This window comes from Portunus trituberculatus, chromosome 17, assembly GCF_017591435.1.
Source record: "Portunus trituberculatus isolate SZX2019 chromosome 17, ASM1759143v1, whole genome shotgun sequence".
In the NCBI taxonomy this organism is placed as follows: Eukaryota; Metazoa; Arthropoda; class Malacostraca; order Decapoda; family Portunidae; genus Portunus; species Portunus trituberculatus.
The window spans coordinates 11,146,649-11,174,297 of record NC_059271.1 but is presented as its reverse complement, the minus strand read 5'-3'; the positions used below and the strand labels follow the sequence as shown (position 1 = coordinate 11,174,297).

At 38.6% G+C, this 27,649-nt stretch overlaps 2 protein-coding genes across 2 annotated transcripts in view; one reads left to right on the top strand and one right to left on the bottom strand.

Annotated features, from left to right (window-relative positions):
• LOC123504859 (glutamate-gated chloride channel alpha-like) overlaps positions 1-27,649 on the top strand; it is a 294,033-nt gene that overhangs the window by 37,582 nt on the left and 228,802 nt on the right. The window lies entirely within an intron of this gene.
• The window catches only part of LOC123504862 (Bardet-Biedl syndrome 5 protein homolog), a 51,328-nt gene continuing 41,465 nt past the window's right edge, over positions 17,787-27,649 (bottom strand). The window contains exons 5-6 of the mRNA XM_045255766.1: positions 20,850-21,041; positions 17,787-18,002 (exon numbers count right to left, since the gene is read on the bottom strand). Coding sequence (XP_045111701.1) covers positions 17,787-18,002; positions 20,850-21,041 — 408 coding nt within the window. The remainder of the gene's footprint in view (positions 18,003-20,849; positions 21,042-27,649) is intronic.

The following is a 27,649-nucleotide window of genomic DNA, read 5'->3' as shown; positions in this document are numbered from 1 at the left end:
ATATATATTGTAACAATGTGAAACAGGTGGGGTGGTGGGTGATGGAAAGAAACTCAGGAGTAGCAGGAGTATTTTATTTCTCCAACGTTTCGCCCATAGGGCTTCTTCAGAGAGAATGACAGGCCTGTAAAAAAAAAAAAAAAAAAAAAAAAAAAAAATGAACGATATTTTCCGTATACAGAAAACCCACTAACAAGGATGATTTTGTCCACTTCTTTTCACGGCACGATATGAAAACCAAATCAGGCATAGTAATAGGGTTCTTCTTACGTGCCTTCAGAGTGTGCAGTGATGAATTCTTACACGATGAGTGCGCATACATCGTGGAAGCATTCAAGAGGTTAATGTATCCACCAGGCATGCTCCTAAAACTGAGGGGATCTCATACAACTTTATAAATTGATCAACGGAATGGACCAAGTGGATAATGAGAAACTGATCCTGAGAGAAGAATATGACATCCGAAGCACAAGATCGCATAGAAAAAGCTGAGAATAGGAAGATGTCTGAGAGATGTTAAAAATATAGTTTCCCGCAAAGATGTATTGAGACGTGGAACAGTTTAAATGAAGAAGTAGTGTCTGCAACGAGTGTGCATACTTTTAAAGTAAGATTGGATAAGTGTAGATATGGAGACGGGGCCACACGAGCATAAAGCCCAGGCCTTGTAAATCTACAACTAGGTAAATACAACTAGTAAATACACACACAGACACACACACACACACACACAAATGGTGCCTGACTTAAGAGATTTGACTTATGAAGACAGACTGAAAAGAATGCAACTTCCAAATGGAAAACAGAAGAGAAAGGAGACCTGATAGCAATATACAGAGTGATGATTGGCATGGAAAAAATGGATAGGGAAGATCTGTGTATGTGGAATGGAAGAATGTCGAGAGGGCATGGGAAAAAACTAAAAATGGCCACTTATAGGAGAGATGTGAAAAAATATAGCTTCCCTCATAGAAGGGTGGAAGCATGGAATAGTTTAGACGTGGAAGTGGTCAACGCAAGGAATATTCATGATTTTAAGAAAAAGCTGGACATTAATAGATATGGAGAGGACAACAGAGCATAGCTCTTTTCCCGTATGTTACAATTAGGTAAATACAATTAGGTAAATACACACACACACACAGACCAATTAAGATACTACTAAAATCACAAGCAGCAACAGAAGAAATACTTCATAGAAAAACAAAATTTAGAGAAACAGAAGGTTGCAAAGATATATATATATATTGTAACAATGTGGAACAGGTGGGTTGGTGGGTGATGGAAAGAAACTCAGGAGTAGCAGGAGTATTTTATTTCTCCAACGTTTCGCCCATAGGGCTTCTTCAGAGAGAATGACAGGCCTGTAGGCAAAAAAAAAAAAAAAAAAAAAAAAAAATGAAAGCGATATTTTCCGTATACAGAAAACCCACTAACAAGGATGATTTTGTCCACTTCTTTTCACGGCACGATATGAAAACCAAATCAGGCATAGTAATAGGGTTCTTCTTACGTGCCTTCAGAGTGTGCAGTGATGAATTCTTACACGATGAGTGCGCATACATCGTGGAAGCATTCAAGAGGTTAATGTATCCACCAGGCATGCTCCTAAAACTGAGGAGGAAAGCAGAGGAAATTTGGAAAAGAAAGAAAATCCAGCAAGAAGGAAGAGGATTTCCTGGTGTGCCGTGATCAAGAGGACGGCAGATATGTCTACTCGCGAGGACTGGCCTGAGGATAATCCACTGCGGGAAGAAAACAAAGGACATCGTTACCAACAATCCACGAGCAGAAAACGAGGACAGCGTTATCTACAAGATACCGTGCAGTGGATGTTCGTGTCTTATATTGGCGAAACAGGGCGAGGACTGAAGAAGAGGATATATGAACATAAAAATGACATGCGCCACCACAGGACCTCTAACTCGCTAGTGGTGCACGCCGGGACAAAGGCCACCTACCAAACTGGGTAGGAGCGACGACCCTCGCAAAGGATTAAAGAAGAGGATAGGAAAACAGTCGAGGCAGCTTACATCACCACAGAGGAGGAAACCACAAACCACAGGGAAGGATTTGTCTGCCTATCCAAGAAGCGCAGCTCACCATCTCAGCTACTGGGAGGCCACCTGGAAGAGACCAATCAGCGCACTCCACTTTCCAGCGCACCACGACGTGATCCACTTGTACTATATATATACTGCTTTGCCTACAGGCCTGTCATTCTCTCTGAAGAAGCCCTATGGGCGAAACGTTGGAGAAATAAAATACTCCTGCTACTCCTGAGTTTCTTTCCATCACCCACCATATATATATATATATATATATATATATATATATATATATATATATATATATATATATATATAAAGAAAAATAGAAATGAGGAGGAAAGGAAGAGACACAACGAACTGGTAGCAGAAGCAAGGGAAAAAAATAATGAAAGATCGGAGGGGGAGAAAAAGGCATTTTTTTGGAGAATTATAGGAGACAGGATAAAGAAATAGTATATAAAAGAGAAGGAAGAGAAAAAAATGGAGCAAGTTTAACTAAAAATTATAAGAACGAGATTATAAATGATGTATATGAACATAGATGGGGTTTTATCAAGTAAATTAGAATTAAGAGATTACATAAAGAAAGAAGAACCAGATATTGTATGCCTGATGGAAACAGTTAAATGAGGCAATAAAAATAGACATAGATAAAAGGTATAATATAATTATGGTGGAGAGACAGATTGGGTAAAAGAGTAGGAGGAGTCATGATGATGTTAAGGAAAGAGATGGTGGTAAATCAAGTGGAGAATGGGGAAGGAAAATCAGAAATACTGTATATTAAGATACATATTAATAAAAAGGAGTTAACAATCATTGGAACATATGTGCCACCAAAAACAAATTCATGGACCAATCAAGAATATAAAGACATGATAAATGACACAATAAGGAGTCTAACGAGAATCATTAAAGAAAGGAGAAAAGTGATATTAGTTGGAGATTTCAACTGTAAGGAGGTGGACTGGGAAAATTATGAAAGTGGTATGGGGGAAGAATCCTGGGGAGACAGATTCCTGAATCTAATGATAGATAATATGATGGTCCAAAGAGTAAAGGAAAACACAAGATTCAGAGGAAACGATGAGCTGGCGAGATTGGATCCAGCTTTTACAAGGGATATACAAATGAACGATGATATAAGATATAAGTGCCCATTGGGAAAGAGTGACCATGTAATATTAAAAAATGGATATAGAAGAGGGAAAGAAAGATAGAGACGAATCATATAAAGGAGACCGATTAAATTACAGAAAGGCTGATATTGAAAACCTCAAGAGCTATTTCAAAAACGTAAACTGGGAGGAGATGGAAAACTCAGAGACAGTGCAAGAGAAGTATAACTTATTTTTGGAAATATACAAAACAGGAGTCAAGGAATATGTCCCAAAATATAGACCTAAGGAAGAAGAAAAGAAGGATTGGTTTAATGCAAGGTGTGCTAAGGCAAAGGAGAAAAGAGATGGAGCATAGAAAAGGTGGAGGAGAAACAAAAATCCAGAAAATAAGGAAAACTTCAAAACAGCAAGAAATGAATATTCTAAGGTGAGAATGGAATAAGAAATGAACTATGAAAAGGATATTGTTGAAAAATGTAAGGAACAACCGAAATTGTTCTACAAATTCATAAATGGAAAAATAAGGCAAAAAGAAACAATAGAAAGGTTAAAAGGAGAGAACGGGATGGTGGAAGACCCAAAAAATATGGCAGAACTGTTAAATAGTAAATTTCAGGAGGTCTTTACTAAGGAATCCAAATTTGAAAGACCACAGGGTAATAGAGAGACTGTCCATATGAAAGAGATTAAGGGGGAAATTCGTTAATTTGGTCAAAAAAATTGAAAAATTGGAAACTTGGTAGTTGGGTTCGTCTCTGAGAGAGGAAGCTATGGCCGAAGTTGCCAGGCATAAGCACTGCTTACCTGGTAATGGCGGGTTTAAAGGGCGGCCTTTAAATACAAAGAACGCCTTTTTCTTCTAGTCTTTGTTTTGCTTGTATTTATTTCCTGAGCTGTTTTATGCGTGATGTACTTGTGACAGTTTAGGATCAGGCAGCGGGTGAGGAAGATGCTAAATCCTCAGTAGATTGATACATCCTTAGAAGTGTGCGTGCCTGCAGCCTACCTGTTGATCGTACTTTACAGTGTTGAGTAAATTGTGACAATGCCACGTGTAAGTGGTAAAAGAAAGACTCAGGTTGAAACAGAGCCAGAAAGCCTTGAAAAGGTGGAAAAGAGAAGAAAGTGAGGAGCCTGAGACACGTGGTGGTAGTACTGGAGGCTTATGGAATGATGATAGTGTCTTGAAGCTACAGGCATAGTCTCCTGCCACCAGAGAGAGTGAAGTTCACAAACTAGTGAGGATAGTGCCTTGTTAGTGATATCATTACAAAGACTGCAAACAATTTTCAATTTGGTGAAATGTGAATGTGCAAGGAATCACATAAAAGTGACAAGTTATTTGTTTGATTGTACTATAAATCTTGATGTGACAAATGTGACAGTGTTGTTCACCATTCAGAACCTATCAGTGATATGTTATATATTCTAATATGATAATAAGGGACCAGGAGCCTGTAAGGCTGACAGGCAAGTGAGCTCACCATTCAGAGAGGCTATATAGAGACATTCATGATGTAACATGGCCTGAAACTATCTAAACAGATACCAGTAAACAGTTGTCAAGGGATTATGTAAATACATATCTGAGTTTGGTACATATTGGAGTGAGTTATGTGGGGGTTTTGAAGATGTTCACAGAAAAATGCGTTTTTCTCGACTTTCAGTTTTTCAGCATATATTGTTGAATAACTTTTTCAGTAATTGGTCAATTTCAAAACTTTTTGCAGCAAAATGATCAACAACCTCATCTTAACAAATGCCAGCATGATAATGCATGAACTCACTCAAATAAATTTACAACAGGCTTATAAACTCAAATTTTTTTATGAAAAAAAAGGTAACAATTTGGCGTGTAATGAAATTTTTATAACATAGGTTATGTGTATGCCGATGCTGACATTTATTTGTTGTTATGTATATTATATGTGGTTAAGAGGAAATTGCCACACTGTTATTAGTTTTGATTTTATAATGGTATTTTGAATTATTTTCTTATCGCCGAAAAAATATTTATTGCAAAAAAACTACGCCACATTTCTGTACCAAATTAACACTGAAGATGTACACCATAAACGTACACCTTGTGTATAAATATTATTGAATTCAGTGAAAAAATAGCAATGGGAGAGCCAAAAAACCGATATTGATATCGAGTCATCGAATTTCCACCTTAAAGCAACCAAGCTTGAAATAAAAGAGTTGATGATGGAATTAGATCAGAAGGCAATGGGACCGGATGAAGTCCCAGGCAGAATATTAAAAGAATGTAGAGAAGAACTAGCAAGTCCTATATACAATATCATAAAATGCTCAATAGAAAATGGAGCAGTACCAGTAGAATGGAAAAGAACTGAGGTGGTTCTCATATATAAGAGCAGAAGGAAGGAAGAACTTTTAAATTACAGACCTTTATCACTAACTAGTGTAATAAGCAAGATGTGTGAAAGAGTAATAAAGAAACAATTGATTGAGTTTCTTGAAGACAACAAATTATTGTCAAATAGTCAATTTGGTTTTAGAAAAGGTCGGTCGTGTGTAACAAATTTATTGAGTTTCTACTCTAGAATATTTGATAAAGTACAAGAGAGAGAGAGAGGGATGGATTGACTGTATTTATTTAAATTTAAAAAAGGCATTTGATAAAGTGCCACATGAAAGATTACTTTGGAAGTTAGAGGAGAAGGGTGGCTTAAAAGGAAGCACATTGAGATGGATGGAAAATTACTTGAAGCGGAGAGAAATAAGGACGATAGCTAAAGATATGAAGTCCAAGTGGAGAGCAATAGACAGCGGAGTGCCACAGGGGTCAGTATTGGCGTCAGTACTTTTTGTCATATATATAAACGACATGCCAGAGGGAGTGAACAGCTACATAAATCTGTTTGCAAACGATGCAAAACTGTGCAGAAAGACGATTAAAAAAAAAGTACATGCATGGAGAATCCAATATAAGAAAGACAAGAATCATTTCAGGAAGTATTTCAAGAACAGTTAAAAGAAAGAGATGAAAATATGACAAACAAAATGATAGGAGTCCTGAAGAAAAAAGAAAATTTAGTAAGAGAAATTGCAGAAAAAAAAGTGTAATTATTTTTGGCCTGAAAGAAAAAAAATGTTAAATATAGACCAAGAAGGGAAAAGGACGAAATGAAATCAGTAAAAGACTTACTAAAACATCTAAATGACGAGGATAGACAGAACATAGAAGAGGAAGTAGAAGAAATCCATAGAATGGGACGATATCAAGAAGGAACAGTGAGACCAATTAAGATACTACTAAAATCACAAGCAGCAACAGAAGAAATACTGTATAGAAAAACAATACTCAGAGAAACAGAAGGTTGCAAAGATATATATATATATATATATATATATATATATATATATATATATATATATATATATATATATATATATATATATATAAAGAAAAATAGAAACGAGGAGGAAAGGAAGAGACACGATGAACTGGTGGCAGAAGCAAGAGAAAAAAATAATGAAAGGTCAGAGGAGGAGAAGAAGGCATTTTTTGGGGGAGAATTATAGGAGACAGGATAAGGAAATGGTATATAAAAGAGAAGGAAGAGAAAAAAATGGAGCAAGTTTAACTAAAAATTATAAGAACAAGAGATTAAAAATGATGTATACGAACATAGATGGGGTTTTATCAAGTAAATTAGAATTAAGAGATTACATAAGAAAGAAGAACCAGATATTGTATGCCTAGTGGAAACAAAGTTAAATGGGGCAATAAAAATAGACATAGATAAAAGGTATAATATATGGAGGAGAGACGGAGTGGGTAAAAGTGGAGGAGGAGTCATGATGATGTTAAGGAAAGAGATGGTAGTAAATGAAGTGGATTTTGGGGAAGGAAAATCAGAAATACTGTATATTAAGATACATATTAATAAAAAGGAGTTAACAATCATTGGAACATATGTGCCACCAAAAACAAATTCATGGACCAATCAAGAATATAAAGACTTGAATGACACAATAAGGAGTCTTACAAGAATCATTAAAGAGAGGAGAAAAGTGATATTAGTAGATTTCAACTGTAAGGAGGTGGACTGGGAAAATTATGAAAGTGGTATGGGGGAAGAAGCCTGGGGAGATAGGTTCCTGAACCTAATGATAGATAATATCATGGTCTAAAGAGTAAAAGAAAACACAAGATTCAGAGGAAACGATAACATAACATAACATAAATAATAGGATAACAAAGGGCCACCAGGGCCCATCTAGGTTATCCTGTATCAGTCGCACAGCGACCTCGTCATCAGTACTTAAAGATACACTTACAAGTACACAATACATTATATACTAATTCTAAATATTTGGCCCATTAACAGGGCTAAGTCCTGCAGCGAATTCCTCTACAATCTGTAATCCCCATACATGGGGATCATGTCTTGTTTAACTATAGTAAATTTCTTATAAAAACTATCATGCAGCGCTATACATAATTATAAATCTAATAAATTTAAGTGCTTATCTAATCTGTTTTAAACATTGTCAAACTAGTGCTATTTACAACCGTCTCTGGCAATGCATTCCAGAAGTCTACCACCCTATGACTAAAGAAATATTTTCTTATATCTAACCTGCAGCCTTGCTTTCTAATCTTCCTGCCATGATTTCTAGTCCTACTTCCTCCTCTAAGGTAAAGAAAGATCTCACATCTATGTAGTTTGTATCTGAGAACATTTTAAATAACTCTATCATATCCCTCTTATACATCTCTCAAATGAAAACATGTTTAATTCCTTTAATCTATCTCTATACTCCAGGTGCTTTAATGCTGGTATCATCCTAGTTGCTCTTCTCTGAACTGCTTCTAACATGTTGATATCCTGCCTATAGTGGGGTGACCAGGCCTGTATGCAATACTCTAAATGGGGCCTAACATAGGAATTATATAAGCTACGCACCACTTCCTTACTTTTATAACTAACATTTCTATTTATAAAACCCAGGATCCTATTTGCCCTATTTCTTGCTTCTAAACATTGCTTTGAAAATTTCATAGTCCTGTCTATCATTACTCCTAAATCCTTTCCTTCCTCTACTGCCTCTAGCCAACATCCCTCCATCTCATAGTTAAAGTTTGTGTTGTCTTTACCTAAATGCATAACCTGACACTTTTAGAATTAAACTCCATCTGCCACCTGTCTGCCCATGCTATCAGCCTGTCCAGGTCTCGTTGTATTCTGTAATTGTCCTTTTCACCCTGTACTGCACATGCTATCTTAGTATCATCTGCAAACTTTGATACTTTGCTACTAATTCCTATATCTAAATCGTTAATGTACACCAAGAAAAGAAGAGGTCCTAGCACTGATCCTTGGGGTACCCACTAACCACTTCCTTCCACTCAGACATTGCCCCATTTAATACTACTCTCTGTTTCCTATCAGAAAGCCATTCACTAATCCAATGAACTAACCTACCCCTATCCCATGTAGTCTCAATTTGTACACTAGCCTCCTATGCGGTACCTTATCAAACGCCTTGCTAAAATCTAGATATATAACATCTATGCTATTTCCATCATCTAACTCCTTGGTAATATATTCTAAGATATCGAGCAAATTTGTAAGACAGGACCTCCCTGATCTAAAGCCATGTTGGGTATCTCTAATTAATCTATTCTCATTTAAATGCTCCCAAATACTACCCTTAATGATTTTCTCTAGGATCTTACATACTATACTAGTTAAACTGATCGGTCTATAATTATTCGCATCATCCTTCCTACCTTTTTTAAATATTGGAGTAACATTAGCTAACTTCCAGTCCTGTGGTATCTCAGCAAACCTAAGTGATCTTTCAAAGATTAACTTAAGTGCTTCAGAAATACTGTCTACACCCTCCCTAAGTACTCTGGCATGTAGCTCATCAGGACCACTAGCTTTCCTATCGTCTAGTTCAAGAATAAATTTCCTAACAATTCCCGGTTTTATATCAATATTTTCTAAAGCTCTTAAACTACTCGTCGCACTGTTTGTAACAGGATTTCCTATTCTTTCCCTAGTAAATACTGAAGAAAATTGTTCATTCAATAATTCTATTATGTCTTCATTTTGATCCACTACTACACCATCTTTCTGAGTGGTCCAATCCTATCCTTATTTCTTTTATCACTGACCTTGTAATAACTATATAATTTTTGGGATCTTTACTCCCAGCTCTAGCTAGTTTTATCTCTGCCTGCCTTTTACTTTTTTATAACCTTACTCAAATCATCTCTGACCTGTCTGTACCTAATCAAATCTACATCTTCCCACTTTTCTGCAACTCTCTGTATGCCCTCTTCTCTCTGATCTGGCTACCTATCTCATGAGTCCACCATAATGGCTTCCTGTTTCTCTGCCTTATATCTTTGTAAGGGATACACTGCATCACTATACCCTTTACTACAACCTTAAAAATATCCCACATCTCCTGTGCAGTTTTATTTCCAAAACTATCTTCCCAGTTTACCTCTCCTAATAACTGACGTAACCTACCATAATTGCCTTTCTGATAGTTTGGGACTCTAGTCTTATTCACTATATTATCCCTACTGGAATTAATGATAAATCTAATTATATGATGGTCACTGTTTGCTAAAGTTCCTACCTCAACTTCCTTTAAACAATGCTCAATATTTGTTAGTACTATGTCTAAAACCTTCCTCCCCCTAGTAGGTTTATCTACCATCTGCACTAAATAGTTATCCTGAAAACTTTCCATAAACTTATTTTCACTAGCATCTCCTACCATCCTCTCCCAGTTTACTGACTTAAGATTAAAATCTCCTAAGATAATTGTCTGACTAGTACACCCCCTATTTATCTCATCTACCATAAGGTTGTCTACCTCTGCTGACTGGTTAGGTGGTCTATAAAAAGCTCCTACTCTAATAACTTTACTTTTGCTTACTCTAACATCCAGCCATAAGGACTCTACTCTGTGATCTACCTTAATACCATTAACCTGACTGGAAATGAAGGATTTTTTTACATAAATAACTACTCCTCCACCTATCCTACCAATTCTCTGGTGTAAATACATAATGTATCCATCTACTTCATATTCTTTCCTATTTTCCCTAAACTTTTCCTCATTTACCCATGCCTCTGTGACACATACAACATCTAAGTCCTCCTCAACTATATAACTAGATAACTCATCCTTCTTGTTCCTAAGACTCCTGGCATTTACATAAAACATTTAAGTCCAGCTACCTTCCTAGATGCTGTCTCCTTATTTGGAATCCTAATCTTATTCTCTCCTATTTGCACCTGGAAATCTTTCCTAATCTTTTCACTATCTCTGTTTATCCTATCTAATTTATGTCTAGCATCTTTCTTCTGGAATGCATTTGCTACCTCACCCCCTACACTCCATCCCAACTCCCCCCTCCAGACATCCACTCAGCACATCCACATCCTTCCTACTCAGATGCACACCATCCCTAGCATACAAATCCCTTCGCCCATAGAACCTATCCCATACATCCACAAAGCTGACACCCACATCCTTACACTTCCCTTTTACCCGATCATTCACACCAATGGCTCTAGACAACCATTCCTGCTAACATACACACGAGGCAAGATTCCTGACACTACACACACTCCTACCACTCTCCCTTATCTTGCCTAACATTTCCCGAAATCTTGCCACTAACTCCTCCGACCCACCTGCTCTGACATCGTTCCCACCTACGTGCAAAACTACTACACCCTCCCTCTCCATCCCCCCAACCCTCTTCTGCACCTCCTCACTCACTGCCTTCACACCTGCACCAGGCATACACACGTTCGTCCTCCTATCCCTGTCTTTCCCACAGAAAGTGCTATCTAAATACCTAACCTGAGAGTCACCCACCACACACACCTGAGGTGTGCTACGCACAACCATCCTCCTCCTCTCCTCTACCCCCTTCTTTCTCCTTTCACTCACCACAACCACTTCATTCACTCCTCTCACTCTCCCTCCCCTCCAACAAACCGAACCTATTTTCACACTCAACAGGTTTAGTCCTATCCTCCCTAACTGCCTCCGCTTTCCTTCCCCTCGCAACCTGCCATCTCTGCCCATCCTGACTACTATCTTTCCCCGTCTGGCTCGCCTGCTCCCTCTTCCCCACTCTGCTCTTCCCGACAGAGGGCCAAGCCACCCTGTCGCCCTCAGAAGGTCCAACCTTCGGCCTAACACTGATCTCCTGCCTAATTTTTTCCACTGCCGGTGAGATTGGACCTAGTTTTTACAGGGAATATACAAATAAACGATGATATAAGACATAAGTGCCCAATGGGAAAGAGTGACCATGTATTATTAGAAATGGATATAGAAGACGGAAAGGAAGATAGAGATGAATCATACAAAGGAGACCGATTAAATTACAGAAAGGCTGATATTGAGAACCTCAAGAGCTATTTTAAAAACGTAAACTGGGAGGAGATGGAAAACTCAGAGACAATGCAAGACATATATAACTTATTTTTGGAAATATACAAAACAGGAGTCAGGGAATATGTCCCAAAGTATAGACCTAAAGAAGAAAAAGAAAGATTGGTTTAATGCAAGGTGTGCTAGGGCAAAGGAGAAAAGAGATGGAGCATGGAAAAGGTGGAGAAGAAACAGAACTCCAGAAAATAAGGAAAACTTCAAAACAGCAAGAAATGAATATGCTAAGGTGAGAAAGGAAGAAGAAAGGAACTATGAAAAGGACATTGTCGAAAAATGTAAGGAACAACCGAAATTGTTCTACAGATTCATAAATGGAAAAATAAGGCAAAAAGAAACAATAGAAAGGTTAAAAGGAGAGAATGGGATGGTGGAAGACCCAAAAAGTATGGCAAAACTGTTAAAAAATAGTAAATTTCAGGTGGTCTTTACTAAGGAATCCAAATTTGAAAGACCACAAGGTAATAGAGAGACTGTCCATATGAAAAAAATTAAAGTAACTAAGCTTGAAGTAAAAGAGTTGACAGAATTAGATGAGGAGAAGGCAATGGGACTGGATGAAGTCTCAGGCAGAATATTAAAAGAATGTAGAGAAGAACTTGCAAGTCCTATATACATCATAAAATGCTCGATATAAAATGGAACAGTACCAGTAGAATGGAAAAGAGCTGAGGTGGTTCCCATATATAAGAGTGGAAGGAAGAACCTTTAAATTACAGACTAGTATCACTAACTAGTGTAATATGCAAGATGTGTGAAAGAATAATAAAGAAACAATGGATTGAGTTTCTTGAAGACAAATTATTATCAAGTAGCCAATTTGGTTTTAGAAAAGGTCGGTCATGTGTAACAAATTTATTGAGTTTCTACTCTAGAATAGTTGATAAAGTACAAGAGAGAGAGAGAGGGATGGATTGACTGTATTTATTTAGATTTAAAAAAGGTGTTTGATAAAGTGCCACATGAAAGATTACTTTGGAAGTTAGAGGAGAAGGATGGCTTAAAAGGAAGCACATTGAGATGGATGGAAAATTATTTAAGGGGGAGAGAAATAAGGACAGTATAGTTAAAGATATGAAGTCCAAGTGGAGAGCAGTAGAAAGCGGAGTACTGCAGGGGTCAGTATTAGTGCCAAAACTTTTCCTCATAAATATAAACGACATGCTAGGAGTGAACAGCTATATAAATCGTTTGCGGACGATACGAAACTGTGCAGAGTTATAAAGCAAAAAGAGGATTGTGAAATACTGCAGGAAGACCTAAGTAAGATCTGGGAATGGAGTAAAAAGTGGGAAATAGAATTCAATATGGACAAAAGCCATGTCATGGATATGGGAAAGAGTGAAAGACGACCCGTGGGAATCTATAAGATGGGAGATGGAGTGGAACTGGATAAAGTAAAAAAGGAAAAGGACTTAGGAGTGACGATGGAAGAAAACAATCAACCAGGAAGCCACATTGATAGAATTTTCAGAGAGACATATAAGTTGCTAAGGAACATTGGAGTAGCATTTCACTATATGGATATAGAAATGATGAAGAAATTGATAAGTACTATAATAAGACCCAGATTGGAATATACAGCAGTTATGTTGATTCCCCATAAAAAGAAACACATAAGAAAATTGGAAAGACTACAAAAAATGGCTACAAGAATGGTTCCACAAGTTAAAGGGATGACATATGAGGAGAGACTAAAAGTTATGGATCTACCAACCTCTAACAGAGAAGAGAGAGAGAGAGGGTATCTGATACAAATTTTTAAATTGATTATTGGAATGGATCAAGTAGATAATGATAAACTAATCCTGAGAGAAGAATATGACATTAGAAGCACAAGATCGTATAGTAAGAAACTGAGGAAGGGAAGATTCTGAGAGATGTTAAAAAATATAGTTTCCCACAAAGATGCGTTGAGACTTGGAACAGTTTGAGTGAGGAACTATGCACGAGTGTGCATAGTTTTAAAGAAAAATTGGATAAGTGTAGATATGGAGACGGGGCCACACGGGCATAAAGCCCAGGCCCTGTAAAACTATAACTAGGTAAATACACACACACACACGAGGACATGGACTTAAACTCAGAAAAGACAACTACAGAAGAGACTTCAAGAAAAACAGCTTCCCCCATAGAGTGATAGATATATGGAATGGACTGGACAGAGAGGTGGTGTGTGCAAAGTCTATACACGACTTTAAGAGAAAATTAGAGTGAGATACAGAGATGGGACAACACAAGCGTAGGCTCCCCTCCCGTAAAATACAACTAGGTGAATACACACACACACATACACACACAGGATAGGACAGTCATGTGTATCGAACTTATCAAGCTTCTACCTGAGAGTTATAGAAGGACTGGAAAGCAGAGATGGATGGGTGGACATAATATACCAGGACATTAAAAAGGCTTTTGATAAAGTTCATCATGGAAGACTACAGGTAATCCTCGTGATTCGACCATTTGCAGTTTGAATTATCGCTTATTTGAACTCAGTTAATTAATACCCAATCCTCAAGGTTCGACCGACTGACTCGCCAATTCAACATTTATATCTCATGCGCCACCCACCCGCTCAAATCCACTGCCACCCGAAATTCTCCGCCAGCCCACCAGGCGGAAGTGTAAACCAATGCTATCCTGTGCATCGCTTCGTCTGGCTCACTCTCGCCTCAGCCGTCGTCCAGGCAGGCCAAACAATGCCGTTCATCCTGCCTCCACGCCACTTCGACCATGCCGCGCAAAGCCACCTCCAGCCGCAGCCATAAAAAGCACAATTTGCTGCCTTTCAAAGATAAGCTTGAGCTTACAAGAAAGTGTGAGGCAGGTATAGCTGACAATATTGTTGCAGTGCAAATGGGTGTCCCTAGATCAACAGCATCAACAATTTGGAAGAACAGGGACAAGTAATGTGAGACTGCTGCATCATGCAAGTATTTTTATTTCCAAAAATGTACTGTACAGCACCATAATGTGTTTAATAAAAAAATGATAGATACAAATGAAGCCTTTAATAGTACTGATTTAGTCTAAATTAGTGTTTTTTAGAGATTATAGTGATGTTTTGAGGGGGGTCTAGTCTAGAAGTTGGTCCCTATCCCCCCTAATTCTTAAGTATCTTATGGGAAAAATTGCTTCACAATTCGAATAAATGCTGATTCGACCGATGAAAAACACCTCAAACCCCGTTGAATTGTGAGGATCCCCTGTACTTTGGAAATTAGAGAACATAGGAGGACTGTGAGGAGCTTTGTTAGAATGGACTAGGAATTATTTGAAGGATAGGGAGATGAGAACTGTGATCAGAGATACATACTCATCATGGGATAAAGCGTCACAAGGGTCAGTTTTAGCCCCCATTATGGTTCAGATTTATGTAAACAACATTCACAATAGGTTAAACAGTTATATTGATTTATTTGCTGATGATGCAAAGCTGCTAAGAGTTATCAAAACATGGGAGGACTATTCACTGTTACAGGAAGATATAAACAAAATTTATGAGTGGAGTAAGAAGTGGAAATTGAAGTTTAATGCTAAGAAATGTCATAATGGAACTAGGAAAGAGCAAGTATATATATGGTAAGATGAAGAATAAGGAAACAATAAAAAAAATAATTAAAGGATGGAAGACATACCAAACAACAAAGGAAATGAGTGAAATAATGAATGAGAGCTTCAAGACTGTTTTCACTAAAGATTTTACAGAATCAAATAGGACATTGCATTGTACAAGCTTGCAGGAAATCATAGAGCACAAGCAAAAAATTGGAAGACTATTAGAAAATTTGAATGTCAGAAAAATTATGGAACCAGATGGTGTGTCAGTCTGTGGCACGAAAGGAATGTAAAGATCATTTGTTAATACCAATTTGGGAAGTGGTTACAGGCTCATTTAAGGAAGGGAGAGTACCACTGGAATGGAAGAGAGCTAACATAATGCCAATATTCAAAGGAAAGTCAACTGAACCATTAAATTACAGACCAGTGTCACTTACAAGTGTTGTGGGAAAGATATGTGAAATTATTATAAAAAATAAATGGGTGAAATATCTGGAAGAAAAACAAATTACTTGTATATCAAACAGACAATTTAGGTTCAGGACAGGAAGATCATGTGTGCCAAATTTACTAAGCTTCTACTCAAGAGTAGTAGAAGGACTGGAGAGCAGAAATGGATGGGTGGACACTGTGAACCTGGACATTAACCCATAAGAGGTCACTGATTTACCTCTAAATACTCATCCAGGTCACCAAATATTCCACTTTCTTTTTATATTCCATATAACTCAAAATGAGCATAGAAAAGTAAAAATAAGAGTCAAAGTTCGAAATTGCCATTTTTTAATGTCCAGCTGGAGCTTTAAATTTACCTCACTCAGTGATGCTGCCAGACGTACAACTTCTGAATGAGGCTTTTTTAATCGTTTTATTGATATTTTTCTCCTACGAGACATGTGTATAATGGTTACATATTCATAAATTAACCCATGTTTTATGAAATGAAAAATACAAAAAAATATTTGTAAATACTGTAATAATATAATGTAAAAAATAATTTGCTCAGTTTACCACAAAATATTGTTTATTATTTTTTCTTTCAGTATCTAAGCTTTTTAGTATTGCAGCAGGGTGTGATATTCTTCAAAACAAGGCTCAATGCATAGAGCTACATCACATTCATGACAGTAATACCAAATGTCGCTCCGTTTTTTTTGGGTCACGCTAAGGCGGCAGGGAGGGGTGGGGGAGGGGGATGACTAACCTATGTCAGAATGGTGGGAAACTGTGTTGATATATGCTAGACACTTTAAAAAACATAAATATTGAAGCTGGAGGGAATTTCAAACGCATGGAAACCGAGAAAGGGGTGAACGTACTTGTACGTGATTGACCACAGATAGTAAGCAAAGACTCCACATACATGTACGTGGTTGACCTCTTACGGGTTAAAAGAGGCTTTTGATAAAGTCACTCAGCAGACTACTTTGGAAGTTGGAGAATGTAGGAGGACTGAGAGGAAAAACCTTAGATTGAATGGGGGATTATTTGAAGGACAGAGAGATGAGAACTGTGATCAGAATACATACTCATCCTCGAGTAAAGTAACAAGTGGAATGCCACAAGGGTCAGTGTTAGCCCCTATTATGTTCCAGGTATATGTAGATGACATGCAGTATGGAGTGATCAGTTACATTGATTTGTTTGCTGACAATGCAAAATTGTTAAGAGTAACTAAGACCCGAGAAGACTGTTTGCAGCTGCAGGACAATGTAGATAAAATTTGAGTGGAGTAAGAAGTGGAAGTTATAATTCAATGCCAAGAAATGTTACATAATGGAATTAGGAAAGAGTGGGAGAAGACCAGTATGCAACTGTTTGATGAGAGAGGAACAAATAATGAAGACTAAAGAGGAAAAAGATCTGGGAGTGGTTATACAAGAAAGTCTGAGCCCTGAGAAACACATTAGTAAAATGTTTGGAATAACTATAAATTGTTGACTAATATTAGGTGGCATTTTAGTACATGGACAAGAATATGATGAAAAAAAATTATGATATGTCTACAGTTGGAATATGTAGCAGTGGAGTTGCTGCCAAGCTTGAAAAAGGATATAAAATTAGAGGATAGCAACAAAGATGGTGCTGGAACTAAAGAACCTAATATATGAAGAAAGGCTAAAGGAAATGGGACTGCCAACCTTACAAGATAAAGGAGAGATAGGAGATCTAATAACATTGTTTAAAATAGTTAATGGCATTGAAAAGACAGACAAGCATGACCTGATTCTGGTAACAGAAGGAGCTGGAAGGACAAGAGGACATGTAAAGAAAATTAAGAAGAGGCAGTGTGTGAAGGATATTTGAAAAAACAGTTTTCCACATAGAACAGTGGAAAAGTGGGAATGCATTGAATGATGAAGTGGTTGCAGCACATAGCTTTAAAGAAAAATAATATAAGTGAAGATATGGAGACAGGACACTATGAGCCCTGCTTGAACCTTGTATAATACAACTAAGTAAATACACACACATATAAAAAAAAAAAAAACTGATAAAACTGCTAATGTAATAGCTTTGAAAAATCTGGATGAACTTAAATGTTTTCAAATTTGAACTTAACCACCATTAATAACTGAGCTGGACCTCAACTTGGGATGACTTCCCAGAGTGTCTGCAGTGTGTAGCCATCCTTAAGCTTTTCCACAGCTAGTCCCAGCTCAGCACTGTACACGGGTTCAAGGTCATGATGGTGGCCATCAGCAAGGTAGGTTGCTAACACATCACCTGCATCACTTACACTTTCATCAATTTCTTCCTCATCCATCTCGGGCAAATCCAAACGGTCTTCATCCGTATGTGGCTGTGGAAATAAGAAACACGCTATAAGAACTATGTTGGTGATTATAGTATCTTTCTCATATATCTTTGTGTACTCTTCTTATTTCTGCATAATTTACTTTTTTCCTGAGTTTTATTAAAAAAGGAAGCAGGAAAGGAAAATGATTAATAAGAGCACATACCTACTTGACAGTAAGAAAAGTTTCTGAAAAGGTCACAAACCACATTTATCCTTCACTTCTTCCATTCATGGCACATTATGATTTGTAGAAATGTACCATAAAAGAAAAGAAAAACAAATCTCAAATAAAATGTCTAATTTGAACTACTGTGTTTGGTTGCTATATTAGATTTCATGGTGTACATTTTTTCATGGGTGGAATTGCAAGAATCTACTTGCTGTGTTGATAACTACATATAAACATAGTTTGTCAGTTTCAATACAATGACTTATTGTGCCTTTTGGAATGAACAACTTATTCTGTACCATTACGCTTCAGTTTACACAATCAACAGTCAAAGATAAAAAACAGCTGATGGTGGAAACTGCAATTTTTTTCTGTTGCTGCCCATGTCATCTAAAAGTTAATGTTTGTTGCAATATTCATCTATAACCCATGTAATTGAACATATATTTTTTGTGGGAAGTAAATTATATCTTGTTGTGCACCACACACAGGTTAGTCAGCTTGGATTGCTAATCATACATCCAGTTCTCCTATTTTTTACACTATTTACTCCTACACAGTCTCTCAGACAGCTAGTCCCACCCTTCTTCAATGACACTTGACTACAATATTCTCTACATACATTGAACATACATGGATTGCACTTAACTAAGAATTTTACATCTTTCCCCCAAGCCAAGGTAGCTTTCATATTCTTCCTTTTTCAGTTGAACTGTTCCCATATACTGAAAGGTTCAACTCACACAGTTTCTTATCTAAGGCAGTGGTTCTTAATCTGGGGGTTGTGCCACCCTATGGGGGTGTCAGTGATTTTCAAGGGGGGAGCATGAAGCCTTGGGAAAAAAGCAGGAATTTGTTATTGTCTTAATGATAATATGGTCAAATAATGAGAAGCTTATGAAAATGCAAAGGTATTGCCTTTTTTTTTTTTTTAAATCTGGGAGGGAATTGTATGCATAAATGCAAGGGGGATGTGGAGGGTAGGACAAATTCCTAGAAGGGGTGTGATAGTAAAAAGGTTAAGGACTGCTGGCCTAAACAATTTTTTTTTATCTTGATTAGTATTATTACATATTTCATTGACTGCTGCAATCTTGCACTTCTTACCATCAGCTCCCCACTTAGCTAATGCATACCTTTCCACCTCCTGCAGCAAAAGATTTCTACTAACAAGCACTTTCTTCCCTTCTTCTGCATATCATACTAAAACAAAAGTAACCATTATCTTCAAGTTTTCATTCTTATTGTTAAAATCAGAAATGCTTTTTTATTTTTTTCTCTATCATCCATCTACAACTATTTACTGCAGGCAATATCATGTATATTTTTCCTGTCTAAATTCATGGAAGGTATGCCTGGTGTGATAGATTGTACAATACTCAATGGTTTATTGGAATGAAAAGTGAATATAATAAAACAATACATATATCTCTTAAATCATCTCTATGTAAATAATTTAATTTATTATATTAATGAAAAAAAAGGTCCGAGTTTGTCTTATGATTAGAAATAAGCCATCAAGCAAGTGAAAATGTGAGCCAAACTAAAACAGGTGAATAAAAAAGATAGTATATAATTTGAGGACAAGAACTGACATTAAATTAAAAGAGAGAGAGACCATGCAATGTGAGATAACACATGCAGGTGGCCTCATATTAAAGTGGTAAACAAATGTTCATAATGAAATTATATATTTTTGTGATAGTATACCTTTCATCCCCAAAAAATCCAGGTATTAATAAGAATGTTTGTATAATTTTTTATGATTATTCAAATGGTATTTATGATGGAAATGGATAAAATGTGTAATTTTTAGATGTATGATTTAAAAGAGATGTTTTACTAATTGTTAATATATGCATTACTAAAGTAATGTTCTAAGTTTGTAATTCTTAGAATGAACAAGTAGCCACAATATATATATTTTTTCCAAACCAATTAGATCATCACAGCTAATTTAGAACAACACAGACTAAAGATAAATTGCAGATTGGACTGGAAGGCAGAAGGTTTTTTAATACTACTATACAATATTCATGAAAACAAGTTGAGGAAGGTCCAATTGATTACAGACCTGTATGTATTTCTAATTAGTGTGTCATGTAAAGATGAATTTCTCAAAGTGAAGATGAAGTCGATAGTAACAAGCTATGTACAAAGAAATTTTATGTTTGATGTATTTTACAGATACTCAATTTTAGTTCATAATTACTGGATTTTCCACATGATGAAATAGCCTACACATGTTTATTCCTTATAGTTTCACCATCACATGAATTACCAAACATTCATGGATTGGTGCATGGCAACAGGTACTTTCATGTGTTCATCTACATCACTAGCATAAACTGGTCTGAGTGTGAAACGATGCTGATTTGCCTACCTGGCCTGCATCAACAAGTAAAAAGGCCCGTGGCACATTGTTCATGTTCATACCCTCCAGACCTCTTGGGTCCTGGAAAAATTTATATCATAGTCTATTTCTTGAACTCTAGAAGCCTTTAAGCATTGCTTTTAGCACCTTAATATCTATTTTCACATAAAACCAAGTGCTGTGTTAATGATTAATGAAAAGCAAGAAAGCAAAATATATTTATATGAAATAAATTTAGGTTTGCACTTAGACCCAATTGCTTGCATTAAGATCTGAGTGAAAATGCATAGAATAACGATGTACATACCTTGTCCTGAAGAATGAACTCCACACCAAACACAGGACATTGAGAGTACACAGTGTACAAAGCTGAAATCTCTTTATGCACCTCATGGAGCTTTTCCACGGGGTCAATTCTGAACCCAAGCACATAGCCTCCACTTGCCTCAGAGCTTTCCACAACCAGTGCCATCCCAAATTTAGACTCACGAACTTTGACCTTTGAAAAATAACAATGAAAATTAGTTAAGACATTGTAGTTCATAAGTGCAATCAGATAAACAGTATACAAATAAGTTGTATATAAAAATATAAAGGCCACGTCCTTCATAGCATGATGTGAGGCAACTGCGCCATGAATCAGCATGACTTGCAGAAAAATTTAAAGACCTAACTATTGTGTAACATCGTGTATAAACATTCTGGAGTCATGAAACATCGAGTGACAGTCTAGAGTGCATTTTGTTAGTTCTGCATTTTTCCGGATTCATCCTGAAAAAATAGTGCACTGTTACGTTCACCGGTGAAATGGGTAAGATTGGCATCGGGGAGCCGGTGAACAATAACAATAAAAAAAAACACTGTAGGTTCAACTGGTGAGGAAATGCAAAAGGGGCACTTAAGAAGCTATTTAATAACCCCAATAACAATGTAACTGACATACACATAGATATAACATGAAACACATGAAAATGACATACACATATACATATAACACATAAATAAATACAACATAAAGAACCCAACTTAATACCTAACAATAATACTAATCCTATATGGAGGCAATGTGGAAAAAACGGGACGAGGGGAAGTGATACGTATGTGGTGTCGCAGTGGTGAAGTGTTGGGTGAGGTGGATCCCACGATAGTCCAAGAGGCGGTGTGTTCACTGGTTGAGGTCTTGACCTCGACTGACTTCCAGAAATCAGAGAGCTTGCTTAACACTTCCGCTTGAGTCGAATGGGGCTGCGTAAATCCAACTTTGGGACAGTAGCAGGGCTTCATGAGATGGTGACGTGGAGTGTTCATGAGACGGTGACGTGGAAGGTTCATGAGATGGTGACGTGTAAGGGGAGGTGGAGAGGTAGTGAATGAGGTAGCAAGCGGAGGAGATGATGGTAGTGGAGTATGTTACAGGCGGGCCGTTACATTTCCTCCCCCTTAAGACCTCCGTAATAGGCTCATGAAGGAGGTGAGACGGGAGATCTTGATAAGGCGTCGGCGATGATGTTGTCCATCCCCTTGATATGGTGGACTTCCAAGTTGAAGGGTTGATTTAACAAGGCCCACCTAAGAATGCGTTGGTTTCTGTTCTTCATGGCGTGAAGGAAGACCAGAGGGTTGTGATCGGTGAAGACCTTCGTAGTTTGAGGGCCAGGATGAAGGTAGCACTCAAAACGTTGGAGCACCAGGACGAGTGCCAGAGCCTCCTTCTCGATGGTGGAGTAGTTGAGTTGATGTTTCTTCAGCTTGGTGGAGTGATAGGCGATGGGATGGAGGATGCCACTTGTGGGGTCCGCTTGTAGGAGGACAGCACCTCCTCCTCCTCCACTCACGTCCACTTGTAGATGGAAGGGGCGGGAGTGATCTAGCGTCCAGACTACTGGCTCCGAGGAGAGGAACGCCTTGAGATGTTGGAAGGCATGGTCACAGGTCGGGGTCCAGTGGAAGGGGACGGAAGTGCTGATAAGGTCTGTCATGGGGGCGGCCAGGGTGGAGAAGTTCCTACAGAATCGTCTGTAGAAACCAGCCATCTCCAAGAACCTCATGACAGCTTTCCTGGTGGTAGGGACAGGGAAGCCAAGGATGGCCTCTACGTTGGCTCTCTTGGGGCAAACCTTGCCGTTCCCCACCACATGTCCCAGGTAGACCACCGTAGACTTCCCGAAGGTGGACTTGGCCAGGTTGATTGTAAGACCGGCTTCCTGCAACCGACCCATCAGCCTCCGGAGACGGGTCAGATTTGTCACCCAGTCGTCCGAAGTCACCACCAGGTCATCCAGATAGGCAGATGTACCCTCCAAGTCCTGGGTGATGTAATTTATAGCCCTCTGGAAGGTGGCAGGAGCATTAGACAAGCCGAAGGGCATCACTGTGTATTGGTATAGCCCGAAGGGGGTGATGAAGGCGGATATTATTCGGGCCTCGTCCGAGAGGGGAATCTGGTAGTAACCCTTAAGTAAATCTATGGTGGTTACAAATTTGGCTACTCCTATGTTATCTATAAGGTCCTCTATCAAGGGCAATGGGTAGGAGTCTGGCACCGTCACTTTATTTAATTTCCTGTAATCGGTGCAAAATTGACTACTACCATCTGGCTTAGATGTTAACAGGCAGGGAGAAGCCCAATGGGATATACTAGGTTCTGCAAGGTGATGACAGAGCAGATAGTCTACCTCTTTTTTCATCAAGTCTCTTTTAATGGGTGAAATGCAATAGGCTGGTTGTCTTATAGGCTTGATGTCATTAGATATTAATGTTATATCATGTTGGATAGTAGTACAAAGTCCTGGAAGGTCACCTGTGATTTCTGAAAAGTCTAGCAATAACTTTTTAAGATCAGACTGTTGTGAAGGTGTTAAGGGAAAAAAAAACCTCATCAAGGTTGGACATGATTTGGCTGTTTGAGGGGCGTCCTTTAGTTGATGAGAAGAGGAATTCGATGTTGAACTCTTCCTCGAGGGGCACAGGACCAGACTCCTTCCCTACCAGACATACAGGTACAGTGCGAGACAAGTCGTCCTCTGGTTCTCTGGAGTGGTAAGGTTTCATTAGATTGATATGAACTAGTTGGGAATCCTTATGACGGTCAGGAGTGTGGACCACATAGTTTAATGGACTTAGTTTTTGAGCCACAACATAAGGTCCCATGAACTTACTGTGAAGAGCATTGCCTGGAGTGGGGAGAAAAAGTAAAACCTTGTCTCCTGGTTTGAAACTTCTCATGACAGATTTGGGAAGAGAATTTTGTTGCATTTTAGTTTGAGATTTGAGGAAGTTTGATTTGGCAAAAGATCTGACTTCACTGATTTTATTCTTAAGGTTACTGATGTAGTCAGACACACTGGGGTTTGAAGGAGTATTTTGAGTAAACCATTGAAGGGGAGTAACCTAAAGAATCTTGAGGAGATTCTCTTAAAGCGAAGAGAAGAAAAGAGATACTTTCATCCCAGTCTCCTTGATGCTCCAAGCAATACTTCTTCATCATGGATTTTAATGTTTGATGAAACCGCTCCAGACAGCCTTAGGATTGGGGGTGGTAAGCCGAGGAGGTTACGTGGTTGATGTTTAGCTCATTCACTATCATTGGAAAAAATTGCTAGTGAAATTGCTACCCTTGTCAGATTGAATTTGTTTTGGAATTCCTACCGAGGTGAAAAAATGTATTAAGGTGTGTCCACACTATCGAGCATGCCCGACGGGCAAACAGTGATACCAGATCACAATGAGTAATGAGAATGAGGGTTGATGACGTCAGAAGCGGGAAAACCACAGGCAGGGATCTGGCAACAAACAGTACTACCAGATGTAGCTGAGCCCACAATATCTACTCCTTCACCGGGAAAAGACTGGCGGGCAAAGTTGTAAACTGATGAGTGGTGTCAAATACTGGTTCATGGTTCAGTTTCACTCTGACCCTGCTAAGGAGTCGGGTGCGGCACTTGTCTCACCATGCCGAACACAGTCGAGAGGAAGAAAATAGCCTTGTGTGGGATAATTCTTGGATTGTATATAAAAAAAAAAAACAAGCCAGAGCTCATAGGCGTGTGTGGTGCAAGGACTGGTTGAGGAAAAGAGGAGAGTTGGGAAGTCCTTATAATCAGCACTCTTTATGTTCCTCAAACAAGGTTTTTGACAGTACATATCAATTATCCATGCTGTATCTTGCCTGGACCACTGAACGTTTCCTCCTTCAGGTACACTTGTAGAAGGATCGCCAGACATGCTGATATGCACAGAACACTTTGAATGCGAGATAGATTCCTACTTAATTACGAGGACACATTTAGTGTTTCGCATCATACCACTCGAAACAGTTTCTGGGGTTTCCTGCAAACTCACAGACATTTGCCCGCTAGTTTGCCCCCAGTCTCCTCGCTTCTGACGTCACCTTCGTGCCTGCCACTCACCCTCCTTGCTATTGTATTGGAACGGGATCTGGTATCACTGTTTGCCCGTCGAGCATGCTCGATAGTGTGGACACACCTTTAGATGTTTTACAATGGTCTTTGATGTGATGTTTTTAAGAGGGAATGCTTCAGGGTACCTGGTAGTGGGATCCATGACGGTTAACAAATACTGATTCCCTCATTTGGTTTTGGGTAAGGGCCCTACGCAGTCCAGAACGATCTTTTCGAAGGGCTCTGTCTGAACTGGAATTGGCGTCAGAGGAGCTGGCACAAGGCGTTCGTTAGGCTTACCCACAATTTGACATATATGACATGTTTTTACATAGTGTGACACATCCTTTTTCATTCCTGGCCAAAAAAAAATGTTGAAGAGCCTTCTTGTAGGTTTTTTGGCAGAGCGATAATAAAGGCAACCTTGGAAATTACCTAGATTATACTTAAGTAAACATTTATGAGTACAATTACTAATGAGGGGGTAAACTAGAGAATTACAGCATTAAGAGGGATCTGGATTACTCTAGTTACGAGACTTGAGAGTGAGGAGCGAATTGTACTGGAACTTGTTATTGATAAGGAGGCGGATTAGTCTGAGGAACTAGTTAAAATGGCCAATTATAACTAGCGAGAAAAATGATCCGCGAAGTGAGGGGATTGAGGGTTCGCATGAACATATGATGATCCCAACACTTGGATAACACTTATTACACACCTGCTTATGTGCAAAAAGTAGAGATAAGTGCTATCGGTGAACACGCCTTTCTACCTGGTTTCCTGCTCTACCACTGCTATGCGATACCAATGAAAGTCACGAAGCACTTTTAACCCAAAGGGAGCCACTTGATCGCACAAAGGTAAATTTAAACCACACGCAGAGTAAGTCACAGAAAAAAAACACATCAAAGTCACAACACCACAGAAACACATAAAAAAATAATGTAATCACAGAAAAAAAGTCACTGGAAAAATGGAACACTGAACATGGGTTATAAGAGTCTTGTCACGGTCGCCAATTGTTACATTCACCGGTTAAATGGGTAAGATTGGCATCGGGTAGCCGGTGAACAATAACAATAAAAAAAGAAACACTGCAGGTTCAACTGGTGAGGAAATGCAATGGGGCACTTAAGAAACTATTTAATAACCCCAATAAGAATGTAACTGACATACACATAGATACAGGGAATCCTTGGGTTACGACGGTCTTGACTTATGACGTTTCGTGGTTACGAACGCGCCCATAAAAGCATAAAAAATAATATTAGGCGTCATTCCGTCTTATGTGGTTTAGCGTCGTAAGCGGCGTAAACAAACATGAACTAGTTTTGGGCGCGCGGCGGAAGAATATGCTTTGTTGTGGTTGAAGGGCGAGGAAGACGGCGTCTCAAGTCTCTGAACATACGCCATTTTGGTTGTTTGCACTGTCTCTCTCTCTCTTGGTTATGGCTCCCAAGCGTAAGGTTCTGCCTCTCTTGATTCACCAGCCCCAGTATCTCCAGCATCTTCTGCAGCTTCCTCTACACAATAAGCCTGTCTCTCCCTCCCTTGCAATGCCTCCTTCCAATGTGCAAGCCAACCAAAGGAATAAAGCTAAGAATTTTTTTTTTTTCCGATGTTCCGACTTACACCGAAATTCTGGTTATGACGCGTGTCAGGAACGGATCTACGTTGTAACCCAAGGATTCCCTGTATAACATGAAACACATGAAAATGACATACACATAAACAGTACCCTCCCGAGTTTAGCGCTTGCTTTCTTCTTAAGATATAGCGCCAAACTCGAGGATCGCTAAACTCGGAGTATTGAAAACAATGTAAAAACGCTTATTCATTCTGGCCCGGGACGAAGCTGATTTTTTTTCCTCCCCACTTTACTCCCTTATTTCAAAATACCGATAAATTGGTGGGTGTATTCAGTTTCAGTGAAGAATGCTCTTGTTAAGATGAAAAAAACTGGGATACACATTTTATTGAAAAGAACAAAAAGAGAAAAGAAATAATAAGAACTCTAACAGCACATAATCTCACTCTGGGGCATGGTCTGCTAGCGCAAAGCCTTCAAATTCGTTGCCCAAATCCATGGGGGCTACATTATCGTCGACCAGCAGCTCATCACAATCATCATCCTTCTCAACAACAACAGCAGGTGGTGTGTCTTCTCGCTTGTCACGGTTACTGAAGTATCTTGTGATCAAGGCCTGTTGTCGTTTTTTCATTCGTGCTTCATACATCTGTTTGTATTCATTTAATCCCTTTTGAACTGCGTGGATGCATGTCACACGTCGGTCAGAATTTGAATCAAAATTGCAAATGGCCTCCTTTAATTTTTCTGTAATTGCAAATATTTCTGTTAATTGGTAAACAGTTAGCTCATCTTCCTTTTCCTTTTCCTCTTCTTTTTCTTCTTTCTCGTGCTCCTCTTCAAGCATGTCTTCCGCACTAGGTTCGGCGACTCTCTCTCCAATAAGATTTTCTATGTCAGCAGCACTGACAATGTCATACCCACTGATGGGTAATGTTTTGGCCAGCTGAAGCAGTGAGTCCATAGCAGCTGCTACACTCTGTCAGTCAGTCAGCCAACTGCAGGAGTCTTGGGGCAGCATACGTGACGCCGCCTGGAAGTAAACGTGACCGATACTTGTCAAAGCAGCGCGAAACTCGGGGCGATACAGCGCCAAACTCGGGATGGTAAGAATTTAGG